Source organism: Gymnoscopelus microlampas (assembly GCF_963454915.1).
Source record: "Gymnoscopelus microlampas genome assembly, chromosome: 13".
NCBI classification, from domain to species: domain Eukaryota; kingdom Metazoa; phylum Chordata; class Actinopteri; order Myctophiformes; family Myctophidae; genus Gymnoscopelus; species Gymnoscopelus microlampas.
This window is the reverse complement of record NC_139950.1, coordinates 8,425,854-8,445,841: the sequence shown is the minus strand read 5'-3', so window position 1 is coordinate 8,445,841 and position 19,988 is coordinate 8,425,854. Positions and strand designations below refer to the sequence as shown.

The window sequence follows — 19,988 nt, the reverse complement described above, 5'->3', positions numbered from 1 at the left end:
TTAATCATCTGCCTTGAAAACACAGGGTTCCTGGTGCGAATCCCACGTCATGTAGAATTCATTATAATTGCATTGCACACAACATGACTGTATCAATGAATGCATGTGCAATTGTTAACCAGTAAACTCCGCCCTTAGATTGTCTGCAATTTTGAGCAGTTTGAAAAACATTTAAATCCAGTATTTCTGAGCAATTTGCGTGAAAGTGTGTCATGTGTGTGAACTCCCTTTTCATCAGTTCGGGTCTGTTGGCCCAATGGCTTAATCATCTGCCTTGATACCAGAGGGTCGCCGGTTCAAATCACACCTCATGCAGACCTCAACTCAATTGCATTGCACACAACATGACTGTATCAATGAATAAACATGCAATTGTTAGTTGTTGTTGTTAGTTGTTTTTTATGTATGACATACTTTCTTGTGAAAATAGCTGATCTACAATCTCACACCGGAAGAACCTATAGGACGGAAAAACCTATAGATATCAACAGACACCATCAGGGAGGCCATATCTTTAGCTCAATGAGAAGAGAGGCAGCCTGTGAATCCATAGGTCGCTGGTTCGATCCCTGTCCCCAACAATGCGTTGAGGTGATCATCATTTGGAATTCCCCCTATTCCCATGGATTGGATCCACCCCTCTCACCTGCTCTCACTCATCACCAATCACACCTGCCACATGCACAGTACCATTTTTAGGTACTTTTACTTTACTACTCTACTCTACTCCAATTACAGCAGATGACAGCTTTAGTTACTTGTTACTTTGCAGATGTAATTATTAATACAACACCTACAGTAACCACATACAGCCGATCTACAATGTGACGCGTTATGAGCTTGTATGTATATAATAAGCAACCCATGCTGTATGATAACTTACCACATATGAAATCCAATTCTGTCTATCCAATGGCTCAGTCTGTACTGTGGCCATAGCTGAGTGGTTAGTGAGCCCACCTAGGGAGCCAGAGGCCGTGGTTGCCCCAGGTACGAATCCAGGCCAGGCCAGCAAATGTGTCGATGAAATGAAATGTGTCCCTGAGCAAGACTCTTAACCCCTAATTGCTCACAGGCCCTCATTGGAAACAAGACCGCAAGGACTTTCATGAACGGACCTGGAATTATCCTTATCCTTTACACTGTCTACCCACAAGTCTATAGGTCCCTGGTTCAAACCCCAATTTAACCGGTCCAAATATAATTTACTGAACAAAAATCATGACTTTGTTAATTAATGCATGTTCACTTCTTCTCTCTCGCTCTCTCTCTTACTGCCTCTCTTTCTCACTGCCTCTCTCTCTCTCTCTCTCTCTCTCTCTCTCTCTCTCTCTCTCTCTCTCTCTCTCTCTCTCTCTCTCTCTCTCTCCCACTCTGTCACTGTCTGTCTGTCTGCCAGTCTGCCACTCTGTCACTGTCTGTCTGTCTGCCACTCTGTCACTGTCTGTCTGTCTGTCTGTCTGTCTGCCAGTCTGCCACTCTGTCACTTTGTCACTCTGTCACAGTCTGTCTGTCTGCCAGTCTGCCACTCTGTCACTGTCTGTCTGTCTGCCAGTCTGCCACTCTGTCACTGTCTGTCTGTCTGCCAGTCTGCCACTCTGTCACAGTCTGTCTGTCTGTCTGCCAGTCTGCCACTGTCTGTCTGTCTGCCAGTCTGCCAGTCTGCCACAGTCTGTCTGTCTGCCAGTCTGCCAGTCTGCCACTCTGTCACTGTCTGTCTGTCTGCCAGTCTGCCACTCTGCCACTCTGTCACAGTCTGTCTGTTTGTCTGTCTGCCACTCTGTCACAGTCTGCCAGTCTGCCAGTCTGTCACAGTCTGCCAGTCTGCCAGTCTGCCACTCTGTCACTGTCTGTCTGTCTGTCTGTCTGTCTGTCTGTCTGTCTGCCAGTCTGCCAGTCTGCCACAGTCTGTCACAGTCTGCCAGTCTGCCAGTCTGCCACTCTGTCACAGTCTGCCAGTCTGCCAGTCTGCCACTCTGTCAAAGTCTGCCAGTCTGCCAGTCTGCCACTCTGTCACAGTCTGCCAGTCTGCCATTATTCTCGAAACCGCTCATTGCTGCTTGCAGCTATATTTATTATTATTATTATTATTATTATTCCGCCGTTTTTGCCAGTTCTGGCCTAACCGCCTGGTCACTTCTTATGAAATTCGGCAATATGGTAGAGGGCTATGCCAAACGGCGAAAACCCGAAACTCACAACCATTGGCCAAAGGGTGGCGCTGTAGCACTCAATTGAACATGCCAACTTTGAACAGGTACAGCTCATGCCCTGTTCGACCTACAGCCATGAAACTTCGATACACACATGCGTCTCCTCATGCCTAACAACTTTCGCTGTTTGACTTTTGACCTCTGACCTTTAGATCTCCCACCATTTCGAATTCTATGAAAAGCAGTAAAAAGCAGTAAAAAAATCACTTCTCCTGGGATTTATGAGCAATCTGTACGAAACTGTATACACATGAACTTTGGACCAATGCCGACAAACGTAACTTAGCGGATTTTCCATAAGTGAAAACGTTAAGCTTTTATAAGCCAATGAAAATTGCAGCTTTTTTTAAATAATTCATCTGCCCCTAACACATACATGCAGACTCACATTTGTTTGACACTTTGCAATATTGTAGAGGGTCCTTCCAAGTATCACTGAAACCAATCTTACTCCAATTGGTCAAAGGGGGGCACTATAGCAATTTTTTGAAAATGCAAACTTTAAACAGGCAAAAGTCATGCCTCGTTTGGCCGACAGCCGTTAAACCTGCTTACACATGTGCCTTGACTCATGAGGAACACATGTATCACTTTGACCAGTAAGCTCTGCCCTTAGATTGTCTGCAATTTTGAGCAGTTTGAAAAACATTTAAATCCAGGATTTCTGAGCAATTTGCATGAAACTGTGTCAAATACATGTTTGAGGCCCTTTTTCACAGGTTCAGGTGTGTTGGTTCAATAGCTTGATCGCTTAATCATCTGCCTTGAAACCATAGGGTAGCCGGTTCGAATCCCACCTCAGGTAGACTTAATTATAATTGCATTGCACACAACATGACTATACCAATGAATACATGTGCAATTGTTAAAGATGACGAGAAATGCATACTTGAAAGTAGTTATTTTCAATGTATGACGTACTTCATTCGCGCTTTTGTTTTGTTTTGTTGGATTCTCCCTTTTCACTGTCTAAGGCTGTGTATTGGATAGCTCCACCAGTAGAGTGTGAGTCTCATGTGCCGAAGGTCCCTGGTTCGAATCCCACTTATTACAGTTCACATTTAAATTGCATTGTACAAAACATGACCCTGTTAATTCAGACAAGTGCAATGTTTAGACAATAACACGAAATGCTTTTGAGAGTAGTTTTTTTTATGTATGACATACTTTCTTGTGAAAATAGCCGATCTACAATCTCACACCTTTTTAGATAGCAACGCGTTGTGAGCTTGTAGATCGACTATTTTCCACTAGTTTCCATTCCGAAATATATTGAGCAGTTTGAAAAACATTTAAACCAAGGATTTCTGAGCAATTTGCGTGAAAGTGTGTCATGTGTGTGAACTCCCTTTACACTAGTACAGGTCTGTTGGCCCAATGGCTTAATCATCTGCCTTGAAACCACAGGGTTCCTGGTTCGAATCCCACGTCATGTAGAATTCATTATAATTGCATTGCACACAACATGACTGTATCAATGAATGCATGTGCAATTGTTAACCAGTAAACTCCGCCCTTAGATTGTCTGCAATTTTGAGCAGTTTGAAAAACATTTAAATCCAGTATTTCTGAGCAATTTGCGTGAAAGTGTGTCATGTGTGTGAACTCCCTTTTCATCAGTTCGGGTCTGTTGGCCCAATGGCTTAATCATCTGCCTTGATACTAGAGCGTCGCCGGTTCAAATCTCACCTCATGCAGACCTCAACTCAATTGCATTACACACAACATGACTGTATCAATGAATAAACATGCAATTGTTAAATGAAACGCTTATTGAGAGTACTTGTTTTCAATGTATGATGTACTTCATTCCCTCTTTTGTTTTGTTTTGTTTTGTTGGATTCTCCCTTCTCACTGACCAAGGCTGTGGATTGAATAGCTTGATCAATACAGTGTTAGTCTCATGTGCCAAAGGTCCACGGCTCAAACCCCACTTGTCACAGTTTACATTTAAATTGCATTATGCAAAACATGACCCTGTTAATTCAGACATGTGCACTTTGCTCTCTCTCTCTCTCTCTCTCTCTCTCTCTCTCTCTCTCTCTCTCTCTCTTTCTCTCTCTCTCTCTCTCTTTCTCTCTCTCGCTCTCTCTCTCTCTCTCTCTCTCTCACTCTGTCACAGTCTGCCACTCTGTCACTGTCTGTCTGTCTGTCTGCCAGTCTGCCAGTCTGCCACAGTCTGTCTGTCTGCCAGTCTGCCACAGTCTGTCACAGTCTGCCAGTCTGCCAGTCTGCCACTCTGTCACAGTCTGCCAGTCTGCCACTCTGTCAAAGTCTGCCAGTCTGCCAGTCTGCCAGTCTGCCAGTCTGCCAGTCTGCCAGTCTGCCACTCTGTCAAAGTCTGCCAGTCTGCCAGTCTGCCACTCTTGTCACAGTCTGCCAGTCTGCCATTATTCTCGAAACCGCTAATTGCTGCTTGCAGCTATATTTATTATTATTCTTCCGCCGTTTTTGCCAGTTCTGGCCTAACCGCCTGGTCACTTCTTATGAAATTCGGCAATATGGTAGAGGGCTATGCCAAACGGCGAAAACCCGAAACTCACAACCATTGGCCAAAGGGTGGCGCTGTAGCACTCAATTGAACATGCCAACTTTGAACAGGTACAGCTCATGCCCTGTTCGACCTACAGCCATGAAACTTCGATACACACATGCGTCTCCTCATGCCTAACAACTTTCGCTGTTTGACTTTTGACCTCTGACCTTTAGATCTCCCACCATTTCGAATTCTATGAAAAGCAGTAAAAAGCAGTAAAAAAATCACTTCTCCTGGGATTTATGAGCAATCTGTACGAAACTGTATACACATGAACTTTGGACCAATGCCGACAAACGTAACTTAGCGGATTTTCCATAAGTGAAAACGTTAAGCTTTTATAAGCCAATGAAAATTGCAGCTTTTTTTAAATTATTCATCTGCCCCTAACACATACATGCAGACTCACATTTGTTTGACACTTTGCAATATTGTAGAGGGTCCTTCCAAGTATCACTGAAACCAATCTTACTCCAATTGGTCAAAGGGGGGCGCTATAGCAATTTTTTGAAAATGCAAACTTTAAACAGGCAAAAGTCATGCCTCGTTTGGCCGACAGCCGTTAAACCTGCTTACACATGTGCCTTGACTCATGAGGAACACATGTATCACTTTGACCAGTAAGCTCTGCCCTTAGATTGTCTGCAATTTTGAGCAGTTTGAAAAACATTTAAATCCAGGATTTCTGAGCAATTTGCATGAAACTGTGTCAAATACATGTTTGAAGCCCTTTTTCACAGGTTCAGGTGTGTTGGTTCAATAGCTTGATCGCTTAATCATCTGCCTTGAAACCATAGGGTAGCCGGTTCGAATCCCACCTCAGGTAGACTTAATTATAATTGCATTGCACACAACATGACTATACCAATGAATACATGTGCAATTGTTAAAGATGACGAGAAATGCATACTTGAAAGTAGTTCTTTTCAATGTATGACGTACTTCATTCGCGCTTTTGTTTTGTTTTGTTGGATTCTCCCTTTTCACTGTCTAAGGCTGTGTATTGGATAGCTCCACCAGTAGAGTGTGAGTCTCATGTGCCGAAGGTCCCTGGTTCGAATCCCACTTATTACAGTTCACATTTAAATTGCATTGTACAAAACATGACCCTGTTAATTCAGACAAGTGCAATGTTTAGACAATAACACGAAATGCTTTTGAGAGTAGTTTTTTTTTATGTATGACATACTTTCTTGTGAAAATAGCCGATCTACAATCTCACACCTTTTTAGATAGCAACGCGTTGTGAGCTTGTAGATCGACTATTTTCCACTAGTTTCCATTCCGAAATATATTGAGCAGTTTGAAAAACATTTAAACCAAGGATTTCTGAGCAATTTGCGTGAAAGTGTGTCATGTGTGTGAACTCCCTTTTCACTAGTACAGGTCTGTTGGCCCAATGGCTTAATCATCTGCCTTGAAACCACAGGGTTCCTGGTTCGAATCCCACGTCATGTAGAATTCATTATAATTGCATTGCACACAACATGACTGTATCAATGAATGCATGTGCAATTGTTAACCAGTAAACTCCGCCCTTAGATTGTCTGCAATTTTGAGCAGTTTGAAAAACATTTAAATCCAGTATTTCTGAGCAATTTGCGTGAAAGTGTGTCATGTGTGTGAACTCCCTTTTCATCAGTTCAGGTCTGTTGGCCCAATGGCTTAATCATCTGCCTTGATACCAGAGCGTCGCCGGTTCAAATCTCACCTCATGCAGACCTCAACTCAATTGCATTACACACAACATGACTGTATCAATGAATAAACATGCAATTGTTAAATGAAACGCTTATTGAGAGTACTTGTTTTCAATGTATGATGTACTTCATTCCCTCTTTTGTTTTGTTTTGTTTTGTTGGATTCTCCCTTCTCACTGACCAAGGCTGTGGATTGAATAGCTTGATCAATACAGTGTTAGTCTCATGTGCCAAAGGTCCACGGCTCAAACCCCACTTGTCACAGTTTACATTTAAATTGCATTATGCAAAACATGACCCTGTTAATTCAGACATGTGCACTTTGCTCTCTCTCTCTCTCTCTCTCTCTCTCTCTCTCTCTCTCTCTCTCTCTCTCTTTCTCTCTCTCTCTCTCTCTCTCTCTCTCTCTCTCTCTCTCTCTCTCTCACTCTGTCACAGTCTGCCACTCTGTCACTGTCTGTCTGTCTGTCTGCCAGTCTGCCAGTCTGCCACAGTCTGTCTGTCTGCCAGTCTGCCACAGTCTGTCACAGTCTGCCAGTCTGCCAGTCTGCCACTCTGTCACAGTCTGCCAGTCTGCCACTCTGTCAAAGTCTGCCAGTCTGCCAGTCTGCCAGTCTGCCAGTCTGCCACTCTGTCAAAGTCTGCCAGTCTGCCAGTCTGCCACTCTTGTCACAGTCTGCCAGTCTGCCATTATTCTCGAAACCGCTAATTGCTGCTTGCAGCTATATTTTTTTTTGTATTTGGAATCACACGCCGGTTTGTTTACAAAAGCCACGTGTCTGGCGCCTTGCCAATAAATGTTTCGCAGGCGCTAACGCAAAGTTGACAAAAAGGTTGAAACTTTTTATTTATTCTACACATTTTTAGGCTAACCCTTGTCATAAGGCCAAGGGATAGCCAACAAAATTAAATAAAATCGGACGTGGCCTATCCTATATTAAAATTGCCTAATGCGTACAGTGAATGGTGGGTCGACATCACAAACGTAATATCCGGACTGGCGAGGCGCACCATTGCACCCCCTTTCAGAGGACCCCAACAGGTGACCTCACCAACACATTATGGAAGGGACTGCAATGGAAACAAGCTGTAAGCTTTTTTTGCGTCATCCTTTTGATTATGGTGGGGGTCAGATGTATGTTACATGTGACATATGTTTTATTTCTTGATCAATAAAGATATCAATCAATCAAAGGGCTATATGTGATCCTGAATTGGGTTGAGGGAACATAAAGCTAAGGGAACATGGGGTCTAATTTGGGATGGGGGAACATACAGTAGGGCTGAGGGAACATAGGGTCTAATTTGGGATGGGGGAACATAGGGCTGCATGAGGGAACATAAGCATGAACCCCATGCGGGATCATAAGCATGACCCCCATGCTGGAAGATCAGCTAGTTTCACAATATTTATCTGTGGAATCGAATAAAACTAAAAATGCTTGTCAGGGTGGGGGGTCCCCATTTCAAATATGATTGTTTTGGGGGGGGGGGGCCAGTTCAAATATGATTATTTTGGGGGGGCCCCAGTTCAAATATAAAGTTTGGGAACCCTTGATCTTTGTCATCACACAGTATGTTTCCGTTTACAGGAAGTAATTAAAAATAGAATTTGATGTTATGAAAATACACACAAAAACAAGTTTTGCGTTGCTTCCACCCACCGATGGAATAAAGTGTACACCAGTGACATTGCACTGACTAAAACATCACTCTACAGTACAGGATGTTCTTTTATAATGAGCTTCCTAATGTGCTTTGTATTGTCTTAATGCTCTAATGCAGGGGGTCCGGGATCCCTAGGCGGTCCTCAGAGATACTGCAGACTGGCCGCCAAATCTTTGTGTGATAGGGACTTTTACATTTTTAAATTTTTACATTAAATGAATCCTCACATCCCTATTCTGGGGGAACATTAGCCGAAAATAGCTGATCTAGTGAGCTTGTTGGCTATGTTCTGCAAAGAGGTTTGGCGTACAGGGAAAAAAGAGCAGACCAAGTACCGAGCCAAAGGTCAAGTTTACAAAGTATTGAGGGTTTAAGTCGTTAAATGTCAGAAAACACACATTTAAAATGAATGCAAACAGTAGTGGGGGTCCCTGCTTCATCTCTCTCTCAGCTAAGGGGTCCTTGGCCTGAAAAACGTTAAAGACCCTGCTCTAATGTGTAATGCTCTCAAACTTTTTCATGTCAAGGACCCCAAAGTAATATGTATTTCGGCCGCAGGCCCCCATCGGAGAATAGTTTGTGCCAAGGACTTGATTTGTGTTGTTAATATGTTTCAAAAATATTCAAAATTTTGAAACTTCATTCAAGATTGTTTGAAAATAGCAGATATACGGTTATATATACGGTCAGATACCCGATGCATATAAGGTTAAAGTGTTTAAAACGATTTCGATGCTTAGCTGGGGACCCCCTGAAGGACCCCTGGGGGTCCCCAGAACCCACAATGCTCCAAGGGGTGTTGGAAAAAATCAATGCATGCTCATTCATTCTATGTGGCTGTTTACAGCGTCATGCAAGATCCATACGTCATACTCTGACGTGGCAATCAGCTGTCCAATTGGGCGGGTATTTAAACTCACTTTCATCAGACGTTCCATCCGCTTGTCTTCTGGTTTGTTGTCATGTGGCGTTTGCTCCCACCACCACCCCAGCACCACCAGTAGGCTCTGCTATTGGTCTCCCCATGGGGGGTTGTTATTATACATCTATCTCCCTGCTCTTAAAGGTTAATGATGGTTGTCTTAATTGTGCTGAGCAGGGAGAAAAATGTAGCAGAGCCTGAACGCCAAGATAAAATATTACATTCACACTTGTATTCTCATTCTATAATATTGTTTCAATATATTCGGTCTATAATATTGGTTCCATCTATTCGCAAGTTATGTAAAAATCGCAATTCTTATTATCAACAATTCAAAATCAATTCACAATTTCCAAAAATCGATTTTTAAATGTATAATTTTTTTGATGGTAAAGGCTACAGGAGCTCTTACTCAATGGTGTGTGTGATATGAAATGTAAGTCATATATATTCAAGGGCTTTAAGGGAAAAAATTTAACTCCAGTCACTTTCAGTTCAGCACAGCTGAGGTGTGTGTGTGTCACTATTCAGATGACACTCACAGAAATGACTGGAGCACAAAACAGGAGTGTGAACCTCGCTATACAACCTGACACCTTCTTCATCTCTTCTGCTATGTTTGCTGTCTTCTCCATCAGGGAGGGGGGCCTTAAAAGATGATCGGCCCGGTTAATCCGTCCCTGCTTCCACATCTCACCACGGTTGGATTTCTAAAGTATATTTTATTCTATTTTATTTTATTTTATTGTCTCCGCCAGGCCGAAGGCATGGTGGAGAGTATGTTTTACCCTCCGTCCGTCCGTGTGTGAACACCTAACATTGGTCAAGCTTCACGTGACATCACAATATGTAATATAAGTAGGTAAGACAGAACTAAACAGGAACAGTACTTTCTTTTACCACCTCGATCACCTTTTACCACCTCCTAGCGGAGACCTGTGCTCCGAGGAGCACATTTTCTAGTTTTATTGTCTCCGCCAGTATGGTGGAGAGTATGTTTTCGTCTCCGTCCGTCCGTGTGTGTGTCCGTCTCAGCCAAGCTAACATTGGTCAAGCTTCATGTGACACATGACAATATGTTGTCACCAATGCTTTGATTGGCTAGCGAGACGCATGATGAAATAAAAACCTATAAATAGCACCACGCACTTCAAAAAATCTTTTATATTTTTGAAGTGAGCTTCCATCACTGTGATGACCACTGTTGTTTCTAAATATGAATGGGTTGTGTTTTTTTGTCTCCGCCAGGAGTTTTACCCTCCGTGTGTGTGTCCGTCTCAGCCAAGCTAACATTGGTCAAGTTACACGTGACAATATGTAATATAAATAGGTAAGACAGGATTAATCAGGAACAGTACTGCCGACCTGTGCTCCGAGGAGCACATTTTCTAGTTTTGTTTTGTTTTGTTTTGTTTTGTTTTGTTTTGTTTTGTTTTGTTTTGTTTTGTTTTGTTTTGTTTTATTTTATTTTATTTTATTTTATTTTATTTTATTTTATTTTATTTTATTTTATTTTATTTTATTTTATTTTATTTTATTTTATTTTATTTTATTTTATTTTATTCTATTTTATTTTATTTTATTTTATTTTGCCTATTTCTCTTTTTTATTCATTGTTGGCCTAGCCTGGGGAGGAGTAGTGTTAATTTAATTACCATCATGTGCATCCTCCGATTTACATGGAACTAAAACCTATGGAGCTATATAGATTGATGGCGAGCATTTGGGAGCCTAGTATGCTCGGATGGAGGCCATCTGCAGCATAAAACGATGGACGGTCCCAAAATAGGTAAAAGTTGTGGATATAGCAGATGTTGTGTGAGAAGCAGGCAAATTGGAGCCAGTGGTGCAGGGCCAGCAGGCGGCTAAGACGGACATCTCCTCGACCGCGACACAGCTTGGGCAGTGGACCAGAGATGTAAATAGACTTTCCGCTGCTGCTGAGGAGGTCAAGGAGATGCGTGAAATGGATTCTGGATTGTTCCAAGTAGCGGTCGTTTGTACCCATGTGAAGGATTATCATTTTGACGGAGGAGGGGAGAGAAGCCAGAACTTCGGGGATTTTCTCCATGAGTTTAACCATGGTTGCACCAGGAAAACAGCGTGTAATTGTGTTAGCAGATTTGATGTCCTTGATGATTGAGTCACCGATAAGTAATACAGTGGGGGGTGGGAGGAGTGGTGGAATGGGCGTACGGGGTTGCGATTTTGGTGTGGAGCTGCTGCCCACTAGAGGTGGAGCAAGTTCATCCTCAGGACCAGGTTCAAGTTTAGCCTGAGGTGGTGATGGGGGTGGAGCAGGTCCATCCTCCTGGGCTTGTTGAGGTTGAGCAGGTCCATCCTCCTGGGCTTGTTGAGGTGGAGCAGGTCCATCCTCCTGGGCTTGTTGAGGTGGAGCAGGTCCATCCTCCTGGGCTTGTTGAGGTGGAGCAGGTCCATCCTCCTGGGCTTCTTGAACTAACGCTACAACCTGCATGCTGGATGATTTAGGTGTGACGATGTTGGTGGTAGTGGATCTCCTTGCTGACACAAAGAGCTCAGGTGATTCTTCGTCACACGTGAACACGTCATCTTTACTGTGACGTTGCTCTTTTCTCCTCCATCCAGCAAAAGTGTCCCTGATGCTTTCCATCACTACTTTGAAGGTTTTCTTCTTTTTAGGAGTTTCCACTGAGGTGCTGAAGGTCCCTGCATCTTCAGCAGCACGAGGTCCATCCTGGGCCTGAAGTGGCGATGGAGGTTCATCCTCCTGGGCTGGTTGAGGGGGAGCAGGTCCATCCTCCTTGGCTTGTTGAGGGGGAGCAGGTTCAAGCTGGGCCTGAGGTGGTGATGGGGGTGGAGTGCTGATGATGTTTGAATCATCTTCTGAAGTGAAGGTCCCTGCAGTTTCACTCTTTAATTGTCCAAAGAAACGCTTCTTCAGGATCTGAGGGGCTGTTTCTCCTCCTGTTCCCTTCTCCTTGCTGGATCCAGAAGAAGCAGCAGTGTCTGTGCTGCTGCTGCTGCTGCTGCTGCTGCTGCTGCTGCTGTTGTTCTCAGCTTTGAAGAAACGCTTCACCCCTCTCAGGAACCGGCGGGGAGCTGTTTCTCCTGTTCTCCCCTCCTTGCCTCCCGTGCTGTTCTCCAACTTGTAGGACTTTGATTTGAACATTCTGTTCACTTGTAGCTCACTTGTAGTTAAGGATAGTAATAAGACCACTCTAACTTACAGCTGACTTCACAATGAGTTCTGGTGGTTTGTCACCTACCTTTTAAAGACCAACTCAATCAACAAAAACCAAGTGGATACCATGGTAACTGTGAGCTCCATCAACGAGACGTCACGGTTTTTTGCATGGTGTGACGTCACACCATGCAAAAAAACGTGGCACGTCACGCCACGTCACCAAAGGCGCCGCGCTGTCACCCAAAACGGCCTTGGGAGCGTGTTTGTGTACAATGGGCGTGGCCTCCGGATAGAGTGCGGTGGGATTCTGAAGCACGCTTCGTGGCTACTACCCTGGGTCTAATGAGTTGGAAATAAACGAATTATCTGCAGCCTATGCTATTTGAACAATGACATGCAAATTTAACATGAGCAAAACATTTTTCGCCTTTTTTTGTGGGGAAAAAAAACATCATTCAATTGGCTGCAAACGTAGAAGAGCGGACTGAACAGACGATAGCGTCAAAACAAATGCGTGTAGGCCTACATGAATTAATTTATTATTTAAATAAACAAACCAGTGGTGGAAAAAGTAGGTACTCAAATGTTTTACTTAAGTAAAAGTATCGTACAAGTACGGAATTTAAAATGTACTTGAGTAAAAGTACAAAAGTATTGGTATCAAAATGTACATAAACTGACGTTTATGTGTTATTGAATTCTGCTGATCATGACCTAAGAAACGGATTAAAATACATAGCCTAGCCGCACATATTGTACTTTTACTCCACTGAAATTACTTGAAAACGTGAGTTATTCGCTACTCTGTAGATTTTGATTATTATTGCAAAAAAATATATATTAACCACTCAGCCCTATATATATATATTTCGGCCATTTGACGCATTGTGAGCTTGTAGATCTGCTAAAGATTAGTATATACTTGTGGGACATTCTGCATAATGAGTAATTTCTACTTTTTTCGTACTTTAAGTATAGGGCCTACATTTGATACCAATACTTTTGTACTTTACTCAAGTCAATTTAGAATTCCGGACTTTGACTTGTAAAAATATTGCAGTATTGATACTTTATTGCAGTATTGATACTTTTACTTAAGTGACAATAATGTTAGTACTTTTTCCACCACTGAGTGTTTGTTTTATATCTGTAGATTTGTCGAAGCAAACAACTTCAACGTCAGATTCTTATAATAAACACACGGTGGCGATATTGTTCAAGAGATATGATGTGGTCGTGGCCCGAAGGTCTATTCATCAGTGTGTGTGTGTGTGTGTGTGTGTGTGTGTGTGTGTGTGTGTGTGTGTGTGTGTGTGTGTGTGTGTGTGTCTCTCTCTCTCTCTCTCTCTCTCTCTCTCTCTCTCTCTCTCTCTCTCTCTCTCTCTCTCTCTCTCTCTCTCTCTCTCTCTCTCTCTCTCTCTCTCTCTCTCTCTCTCTCATATCATCTTGTTCACAGGTTTCACATGGCTTCATGCCTCCTGCAGCACAGTTGTTTTACTTTGGAGGATTATGGTGCGATTCTAAGAATCTGACCAAAACGCAGTGACTATGCTGCGTGTGGTGGTGGAGTCAGCCCAGGGCATCCCCAAGAAGAGGCTTGGAGAGCCTGATCCTATTGCTGCAGTTGTGTTTAAAGGTGAGACATTGTGTCTACTCTAGATCAGTGGTTCTCAAACTTTTTCATGTCGAGGAGGACCCCCAAAATGATATGTATTGGGCTGCGATTTTTCAAAAATAGCAGATCTACAAGCTCATAGCGCGGCACATGAGCTTGTAGATCTGCTATTTTTGAATGGCCAAAGTATAAAATAATCACGCTGTATTAACTGCTTTTGCTGGGGACCCTCTGGTACCCCTCCAAGGACCCCTGGGGGTCCCCGGACCCCACTTTGTGAACCAATGGTCTAGATGTAAACAGACATCTCTCTTGTACTTTAGTTCTGTATGACAGCCTATGCTTTTTATTTCTGTGAAATGATTTGCATTCACACGTGAAAATCTAAAACATACGCTTACTTTTTGTGACATTGTGGTAGCATTACATCATGGCTTTGTAGAGAAACCTCAGCTTTGTTACTCACACACTTGAAGAATGCATCCTTATAAGGCTTTGAATGACCCTCTTCCTTTCCTCAGCCAGGGACTGAGACTATTTAATAACTTTATTTTCCACTGTCATCTTTCTGGCTACAGTAGGTCTAGTAGGCTATGTCAGAATGTATTCATACATAATTTACAAAGGAGTCTTTCCCATCTTGTGTCTTGGGATGAGAGACATGTGTTCATTTCATACATATAAACTGAACTAGTCATAGAAATAATAGACACTGTCTGAATTCTAACATATATTATGGATTCCTCCATTAAGACTCCATTGAGACTGAAAGATTAATAATGCAAATTCCATTTTGCTTACAGGTGAAAAGAAGAAAACGAAAGCAATCGACAATGAATTAAATCCAGTGTGGAATGAAGTAAGTGGGGAATAGTTGATGGCAATGTAAAATAGTGATGGTTGGAATAAAGTGTGCATAGTTGTTTGCTTTAAAATGATTACCGGTAACTGGGTTAACCCAATAAGACCTGAGGCCGATTCTACAAATGCCTTCTAAATCAGTAGTTCTCAAACGTTTTCGTGCCGACTGGACCCCCAAATTGATATATATTTGGATGCGGACCCCCCTCGGAAAATGTTTTGTCCCAGGGACCCCCAGAAGAGAAGATTTGTTAAAGAAATCAAAAATCAAAAACACTTTAATTTATTTTCCAAAAAGTTAAAAAATAGCACATGTAGACTACAAGCTTGCAGTGCGGCCCAAGTGCCACGCTTGTAGATCTGCTATTTTTGAATAGCCAACACTAACATTTTAAATGGGTTAAGTTAGCAGTTATTAGAGAAGATGCTATTTTATTCACAAATCATCAACTTCTGTTTTTCTTTTCTTCTGACCTTAGGTTCTGGAATTTGACTTGAAAGGTCTTCCTTTGGATTCTTCCTCATTCATAGATGTGATTGTGAAAGATTATGAAACCATCGGAAAAGACAAGTAAGTGTGATCAAAAATAAATGATGTCCTTCCCCTCTCTCTCTCTCTCACACACACACACACACACACACACACACACACACACACACACACACACACACACACACACACACACCAACCAAGAACTAGGTATGTAACGTTGTAAGGTCTCCTCCATACTGACTGTGATGACAGTGTTAAGTCATGATAATACAGGTAATAACAGAGAGAAAGTTGAATCACTCATGGTTCACCCCTTGAGAGCATTGTGATTACGACTACTTTTTAAATGACTTGTTTGTAATCATGTCTTGCACAGTTGGCCAAATTCGATTGTGAATGCAGTTTAACTAAAATGTGTAGTAACAACACAACAGTGGCAGTACTGAGATTTAGAGTTTGCTATTGGTACATACAGACCACAGAGTATGTCACATTATAATGACAACACAGAAACCAAACCAAACCACAGAGCCTCCCTCTGCCACCATGTTCAGGCATGCTGAGTTAGAGGAGGAGCTTCATCCCCCTCAGTGAAAGTTTTCCCTTTTGTCTAACCTTGTAGGTGTAGCATTATTTAAAAAGACACGAACACCAGAATCTCCAAATCTACCAATGCACTTGAATATCTGGACGTTTCTATTGTAAACAGAAACATTTGAGCTGGGTTTCTTAGCTGAGAAAGGAGAATAGAAACAGCTTCTTGTAAATGTATGGCAATTCCTCTGAGTCACCTCAGTGATTGCATGTAATGCAGGCGGAGGGTTGCCAGCGCTAGGCTAACGCTAGTCATTCTTCCATGGTCACTGCCTAGCGTAACCTAGCAACGCGTGGGGAGAGGGAGGGAGAGCAGAGCGAGAAAGCATGCGCTGGCTTGTCATTGGCAGATGGTGATGACTAGTTGGCAGCTTAGTGGTTTTGGTTGGAAAAAGAGCAATATAAACACCGTCTTGTATATTTGCACTGTATCCACTTTCAGATCAGGAGGAGTATGACTCAGTAGTACTGCAAACACTCCATACCTAGTTGACCAAGGGTCCCCCAGGGGTCCATGCTTGGTCCTCTCCTTTCTCCCTGTACACCAAATCTCTGTAGCCAGGCTAGCACGTTGTGACGTGTTGTGAGCTTGTAGATCTGCTATTCTAGCCAAATGTTTGCCTATAATGACATGCCCAGAATAGCGACGCTGGGGTTCATGTGGTTAGGTTGTGATTTCTCGTCTGTGACGTATAAATCAACAAGGTGAACTGCTCTGTCTCTCTCATGCCCAGTTTGAAACAAGAGGAGGAATTATAACACAGAAAACCTGAACTCTAATCTGTGATGCCAGCAAATACACAGTCTGTCTGAAGTGGCTCAACTGGCTTTAAGAGGTTGGCTTTGTGGGCTCTGATTTGGTTTGTTTGAGGATTTACATGTAAATGCACTTAATATCCTATTATTGTAAAGTGTTTGAGCTAGTCCTGCTTCACAAGTCTAAACAGGTGACGGTAGCCATGTGCCCATGGGGCACCATGTGTTATTATTATGATCACCACTGTGTTTAAAAGGCGGGCCTGTTTTTCAGACATGATGGAGCAAAACATGTTGTTCGACTGCAGTATTATATCACAAATATTTAGATATGATCTAAAAAAGGGTTAGGGTTGAATCTAGACATTTTAGCTTTATTATAATATAATTTGAACTTTTTTGACCATGTTTTTTTTCCTGTGTGCAATGCTATTAAGATAATGAATAGGGTCTGTGCATAATTAGTCCTGGGTTTCCAGAAGGTGGCATACCCGGTTCAATTTCCCATAACTTCATTTGATTGGCTCGGCAGCAGATTTGAACCAAGGGACGAGGGGTTGCCTCATCAGGAATGTGACCACTCATACTTGCTGTAAACACATTTAATGTCAACCCTTTTTGACAAGATGACATCAGTGGTCTCTTTCTTGTGTTTTGTGTACAGTTTGTGTGTGTGTGTGTATGTGTGCGTCTTATTTTTTAGAGAACTAATAGACTGTCACTGTACTCATGAGTATATGAGTGTACATGTACCCAGTCTTTCTCGTGTCTGTACTGTATGTGTCCACCTCTCATAAGGGCACGTAACTCCCAGCACAGGCCTGTGGCTCACACTCATTGTTTCCATCCTTCTGCTTTTTTTCTTCTGGCTTTTAGTCAATTTACAGGCTTGCCAATGGAACTCACTGGTTCTAATTATCAAAGCAATTCTGACACTTATTCCTTTCACAATGCTCCCTCCAAATAGCTCTACAATAATACACTACAGTAGATTATTCCTCTATTGCCAGACTGAACAATGCAAAGCTATATTGTGACTGCTTAGATAATATACTGTATCTCTGTTGTGGGAGCTGGAGGGAATTCCTCATGCAGCTCTCCACTATCATACTAAACTCTTACTGGAATCCCTCCAATGCTGGACCCAAACTAAACGGAAATTGTTTTGTCCTCCTCATCATTAATTATAATGCTTTGGATTCTTTGGAGTTATTATGGCTTGGTGCAGAAGGGGCCAGCTGTCTAGAACAGGGGTTTTCTGTATCTGTTTTTCTCCCTGTATCTCTGTTTTTTTGTCTCCCTGCATCTCTGTTTGTCTCCCTCTATCTCTGTCCTCACAAAAGTAGACCGATCGCAGCTACGCCAGTCCCAGCTTGGTTCACAAAGTGCACACCCACTGTAGTAACTTGCTATCTATAGCTACAGATTGCAGGTTATTTAGATGTCTCTCTGTTGTGGGGAGTTGGAGAGAATTCATCATACAGCTCACCACTATCATACCAAACCTTTACTGAAACCCCTCCCACCCTAGACCCAAACTAACCTGAAATTGTTATGGCCCCATTGTTAATTATGAATATGAAGACAATGCTTGGGAATATTTTGAATCCTAGGTTTCGGCCCAAGAGCAACGATATGTGTCATGCCTTGCAGTCTGACATGACACAGCATGTCACCGTTGTCAACATACTGACAATTACAGATACAGTGCTTAACAAATTACTAGCCCAGGGGTGGAAGGGCTACACAGGGTTACTACCCTACAGTAACGATATGTTTGTTGACCCAATAATATGTGAAGAAGTGAAACTGGGAAGTGTAAGCTGTCAGAGGCCAGAAATACCCATCCACACCCGAATGAGCAAACAAATTTCAAAACAAAGAGGAACCACGCGTGTCTTACCACAGGTTCATGAATTACTGAAAGAGGATAGGGTAACCAGAACAACTGCCACCATTCATCTCACTAAGGGCAACATTATCTGCATGTGCTAGAGCAAGAATACAGTTTGCAAAAATGTTCACCAACTGTCAACAGTGCAGTGACACTTGACTTTAGGTATGGTCACGCAACTGCGTCAGAAGCGGTGTAGTGTAGCCAACGCATTCCGAGGTGTCAGATATGACTATTTCGCATGTTGTCTTGCGGTTTGTGGGCAATGCTGATTTTCTAGACTAGAGTGATGTTTGTTTGATTTGCGATATTGTGTTTGGCTCAAATGGCTGCCATTGTGTTTGGCTCAATTGGCTGCGAAGTTGGGTCAAAGTCGAAGATGCAACGCATACAGTACCTAAAATAAGTCATTAGAATAGAAAAGGTTTTATTTATTAGGACATAAAAAGATAAAAACAATATTTCAGGCAACAAGTCCGTTGAGATTTAAAGTGTTTGACACAGGTTAAAAAGGCTACACCCAGGAATGAAGGATCACCAATCACAGGTGGTGTGGGTGATGGCTCATTTAAGCAGTCACACCTGGCCTGAGTCCAAACTAATTGGGCTCTGAGCTGGGTGTGACTGCACACCTGTTCAGTTCAGTCATTCCCACACAAACTTGAGAGAGAGAGCCTCTGTCATGGACAGAAATTGCATGTGCTCTGGCTTGTACCATCTTGCCACTCTCTACAATAAATGCATTTGAAACATCTACTTGACTGTGTCCCTGTGTCGGAGGTACCAAGCCACAAAGGTGGCTGGTAGCATCAACTGTGCTACAATGACCAATTGCAGGGAATTTTTAAGGCAGGTGCAGTATATTGGCAGGGCCATTATCTGCATGTGGGACAGCAAGAATACAGTTTGCAAAAATGTTCACCCACTGTCAAGTATAGTACTAGATCAGACATTAGAAGTCAGGATGATGCAATAAACAATACAATAAATGTCATAATACAATTGTGACAAAATCGAGCAACATCACAAGTAAAAAAAAAACACACATTAGAAGAACAGGTCAGATAAAAAAATCAAAGTGTCACTAGCTCAGCCAAGAATAAATCTGTTAGGTAAGGGTGTGTGTCTAATCAGGAAGTAGAACTTGTGTGGAGAGTTGAGTATGTGTGATCGTGCCTGTACTGATAAAAATCAGTAAAATATCGCTTTAATAATGATTATTATCTGATTGATTTTCAGGTTCATTGGCTCAGCTAAAGTTTTTCTGAGGGACTTGGCTACTGGTCAAACAAAGTCTCTCCCATCCAGGAATGTGCCCTTGGTCAATGAGAAACAACAGGCCTTTGGGGTAAGTAGTAATAAATAATCCAGATTGATGTCATCTTCTTTTTTCTTTTCTTTTCTTCTCTGCTTAGTTTTTAGCCTTTTAACTAGTTTTATCTTAATAAAGTTGTTTTAAGCAAGCAACTTTGGGTACAGAGAAAAGTGCTATATACATTTGATGTATTATTATTATTGTTATAAAACATTTACACATTACATCTTCAATCCAAACATTTAGATTCAATGA

The 19,988-nt window shown here is 42.3% G+C and overlaps 1 protein-coding gene across 5 annotated transcripts in view; it reads left to right on the top strand.

The window, feature by feature from the left end:
- LOC311058907 (myoferlin-like) overlaps window positions 1-19,988 on the top strand; it is a gene marked incomplete at its 5' end in the record, with an annotated part of 235,365 nt that overhangs the window by 45,859 nt on the left and 169,518 nt on the right. For 3 of the 5 annotated variants that reach the window (XR_014602097.1, XM_084076437.1, XM_084076434.1), the window contains 4 exons: window positions 13,690-13,841; window positions 14,624-14,679; window positions 15,161-15,252; window positions 19,658-19,766. Coding sequence is in view for 4 of the 5 variants with exons in the window: in XM_084076437.1 (XP_083932563.1) it covers window positions 13,754-13,841; window positions 14,624-14,679; window positions 15,161-15,252; window positions 19,658-19,766 (345 nt within the window). Of the gene's footprint in view, window positions 1-13,688; window positions 13,842-14,623; window positions 14,680-15,160; window positions 15,253-19,657; window positions 19,767-19,988 lie in introns of those variants that run through there. The other 2 variants (XM_084076436.1, XM_084076435.1) reach the window with 2 other exon arrangements.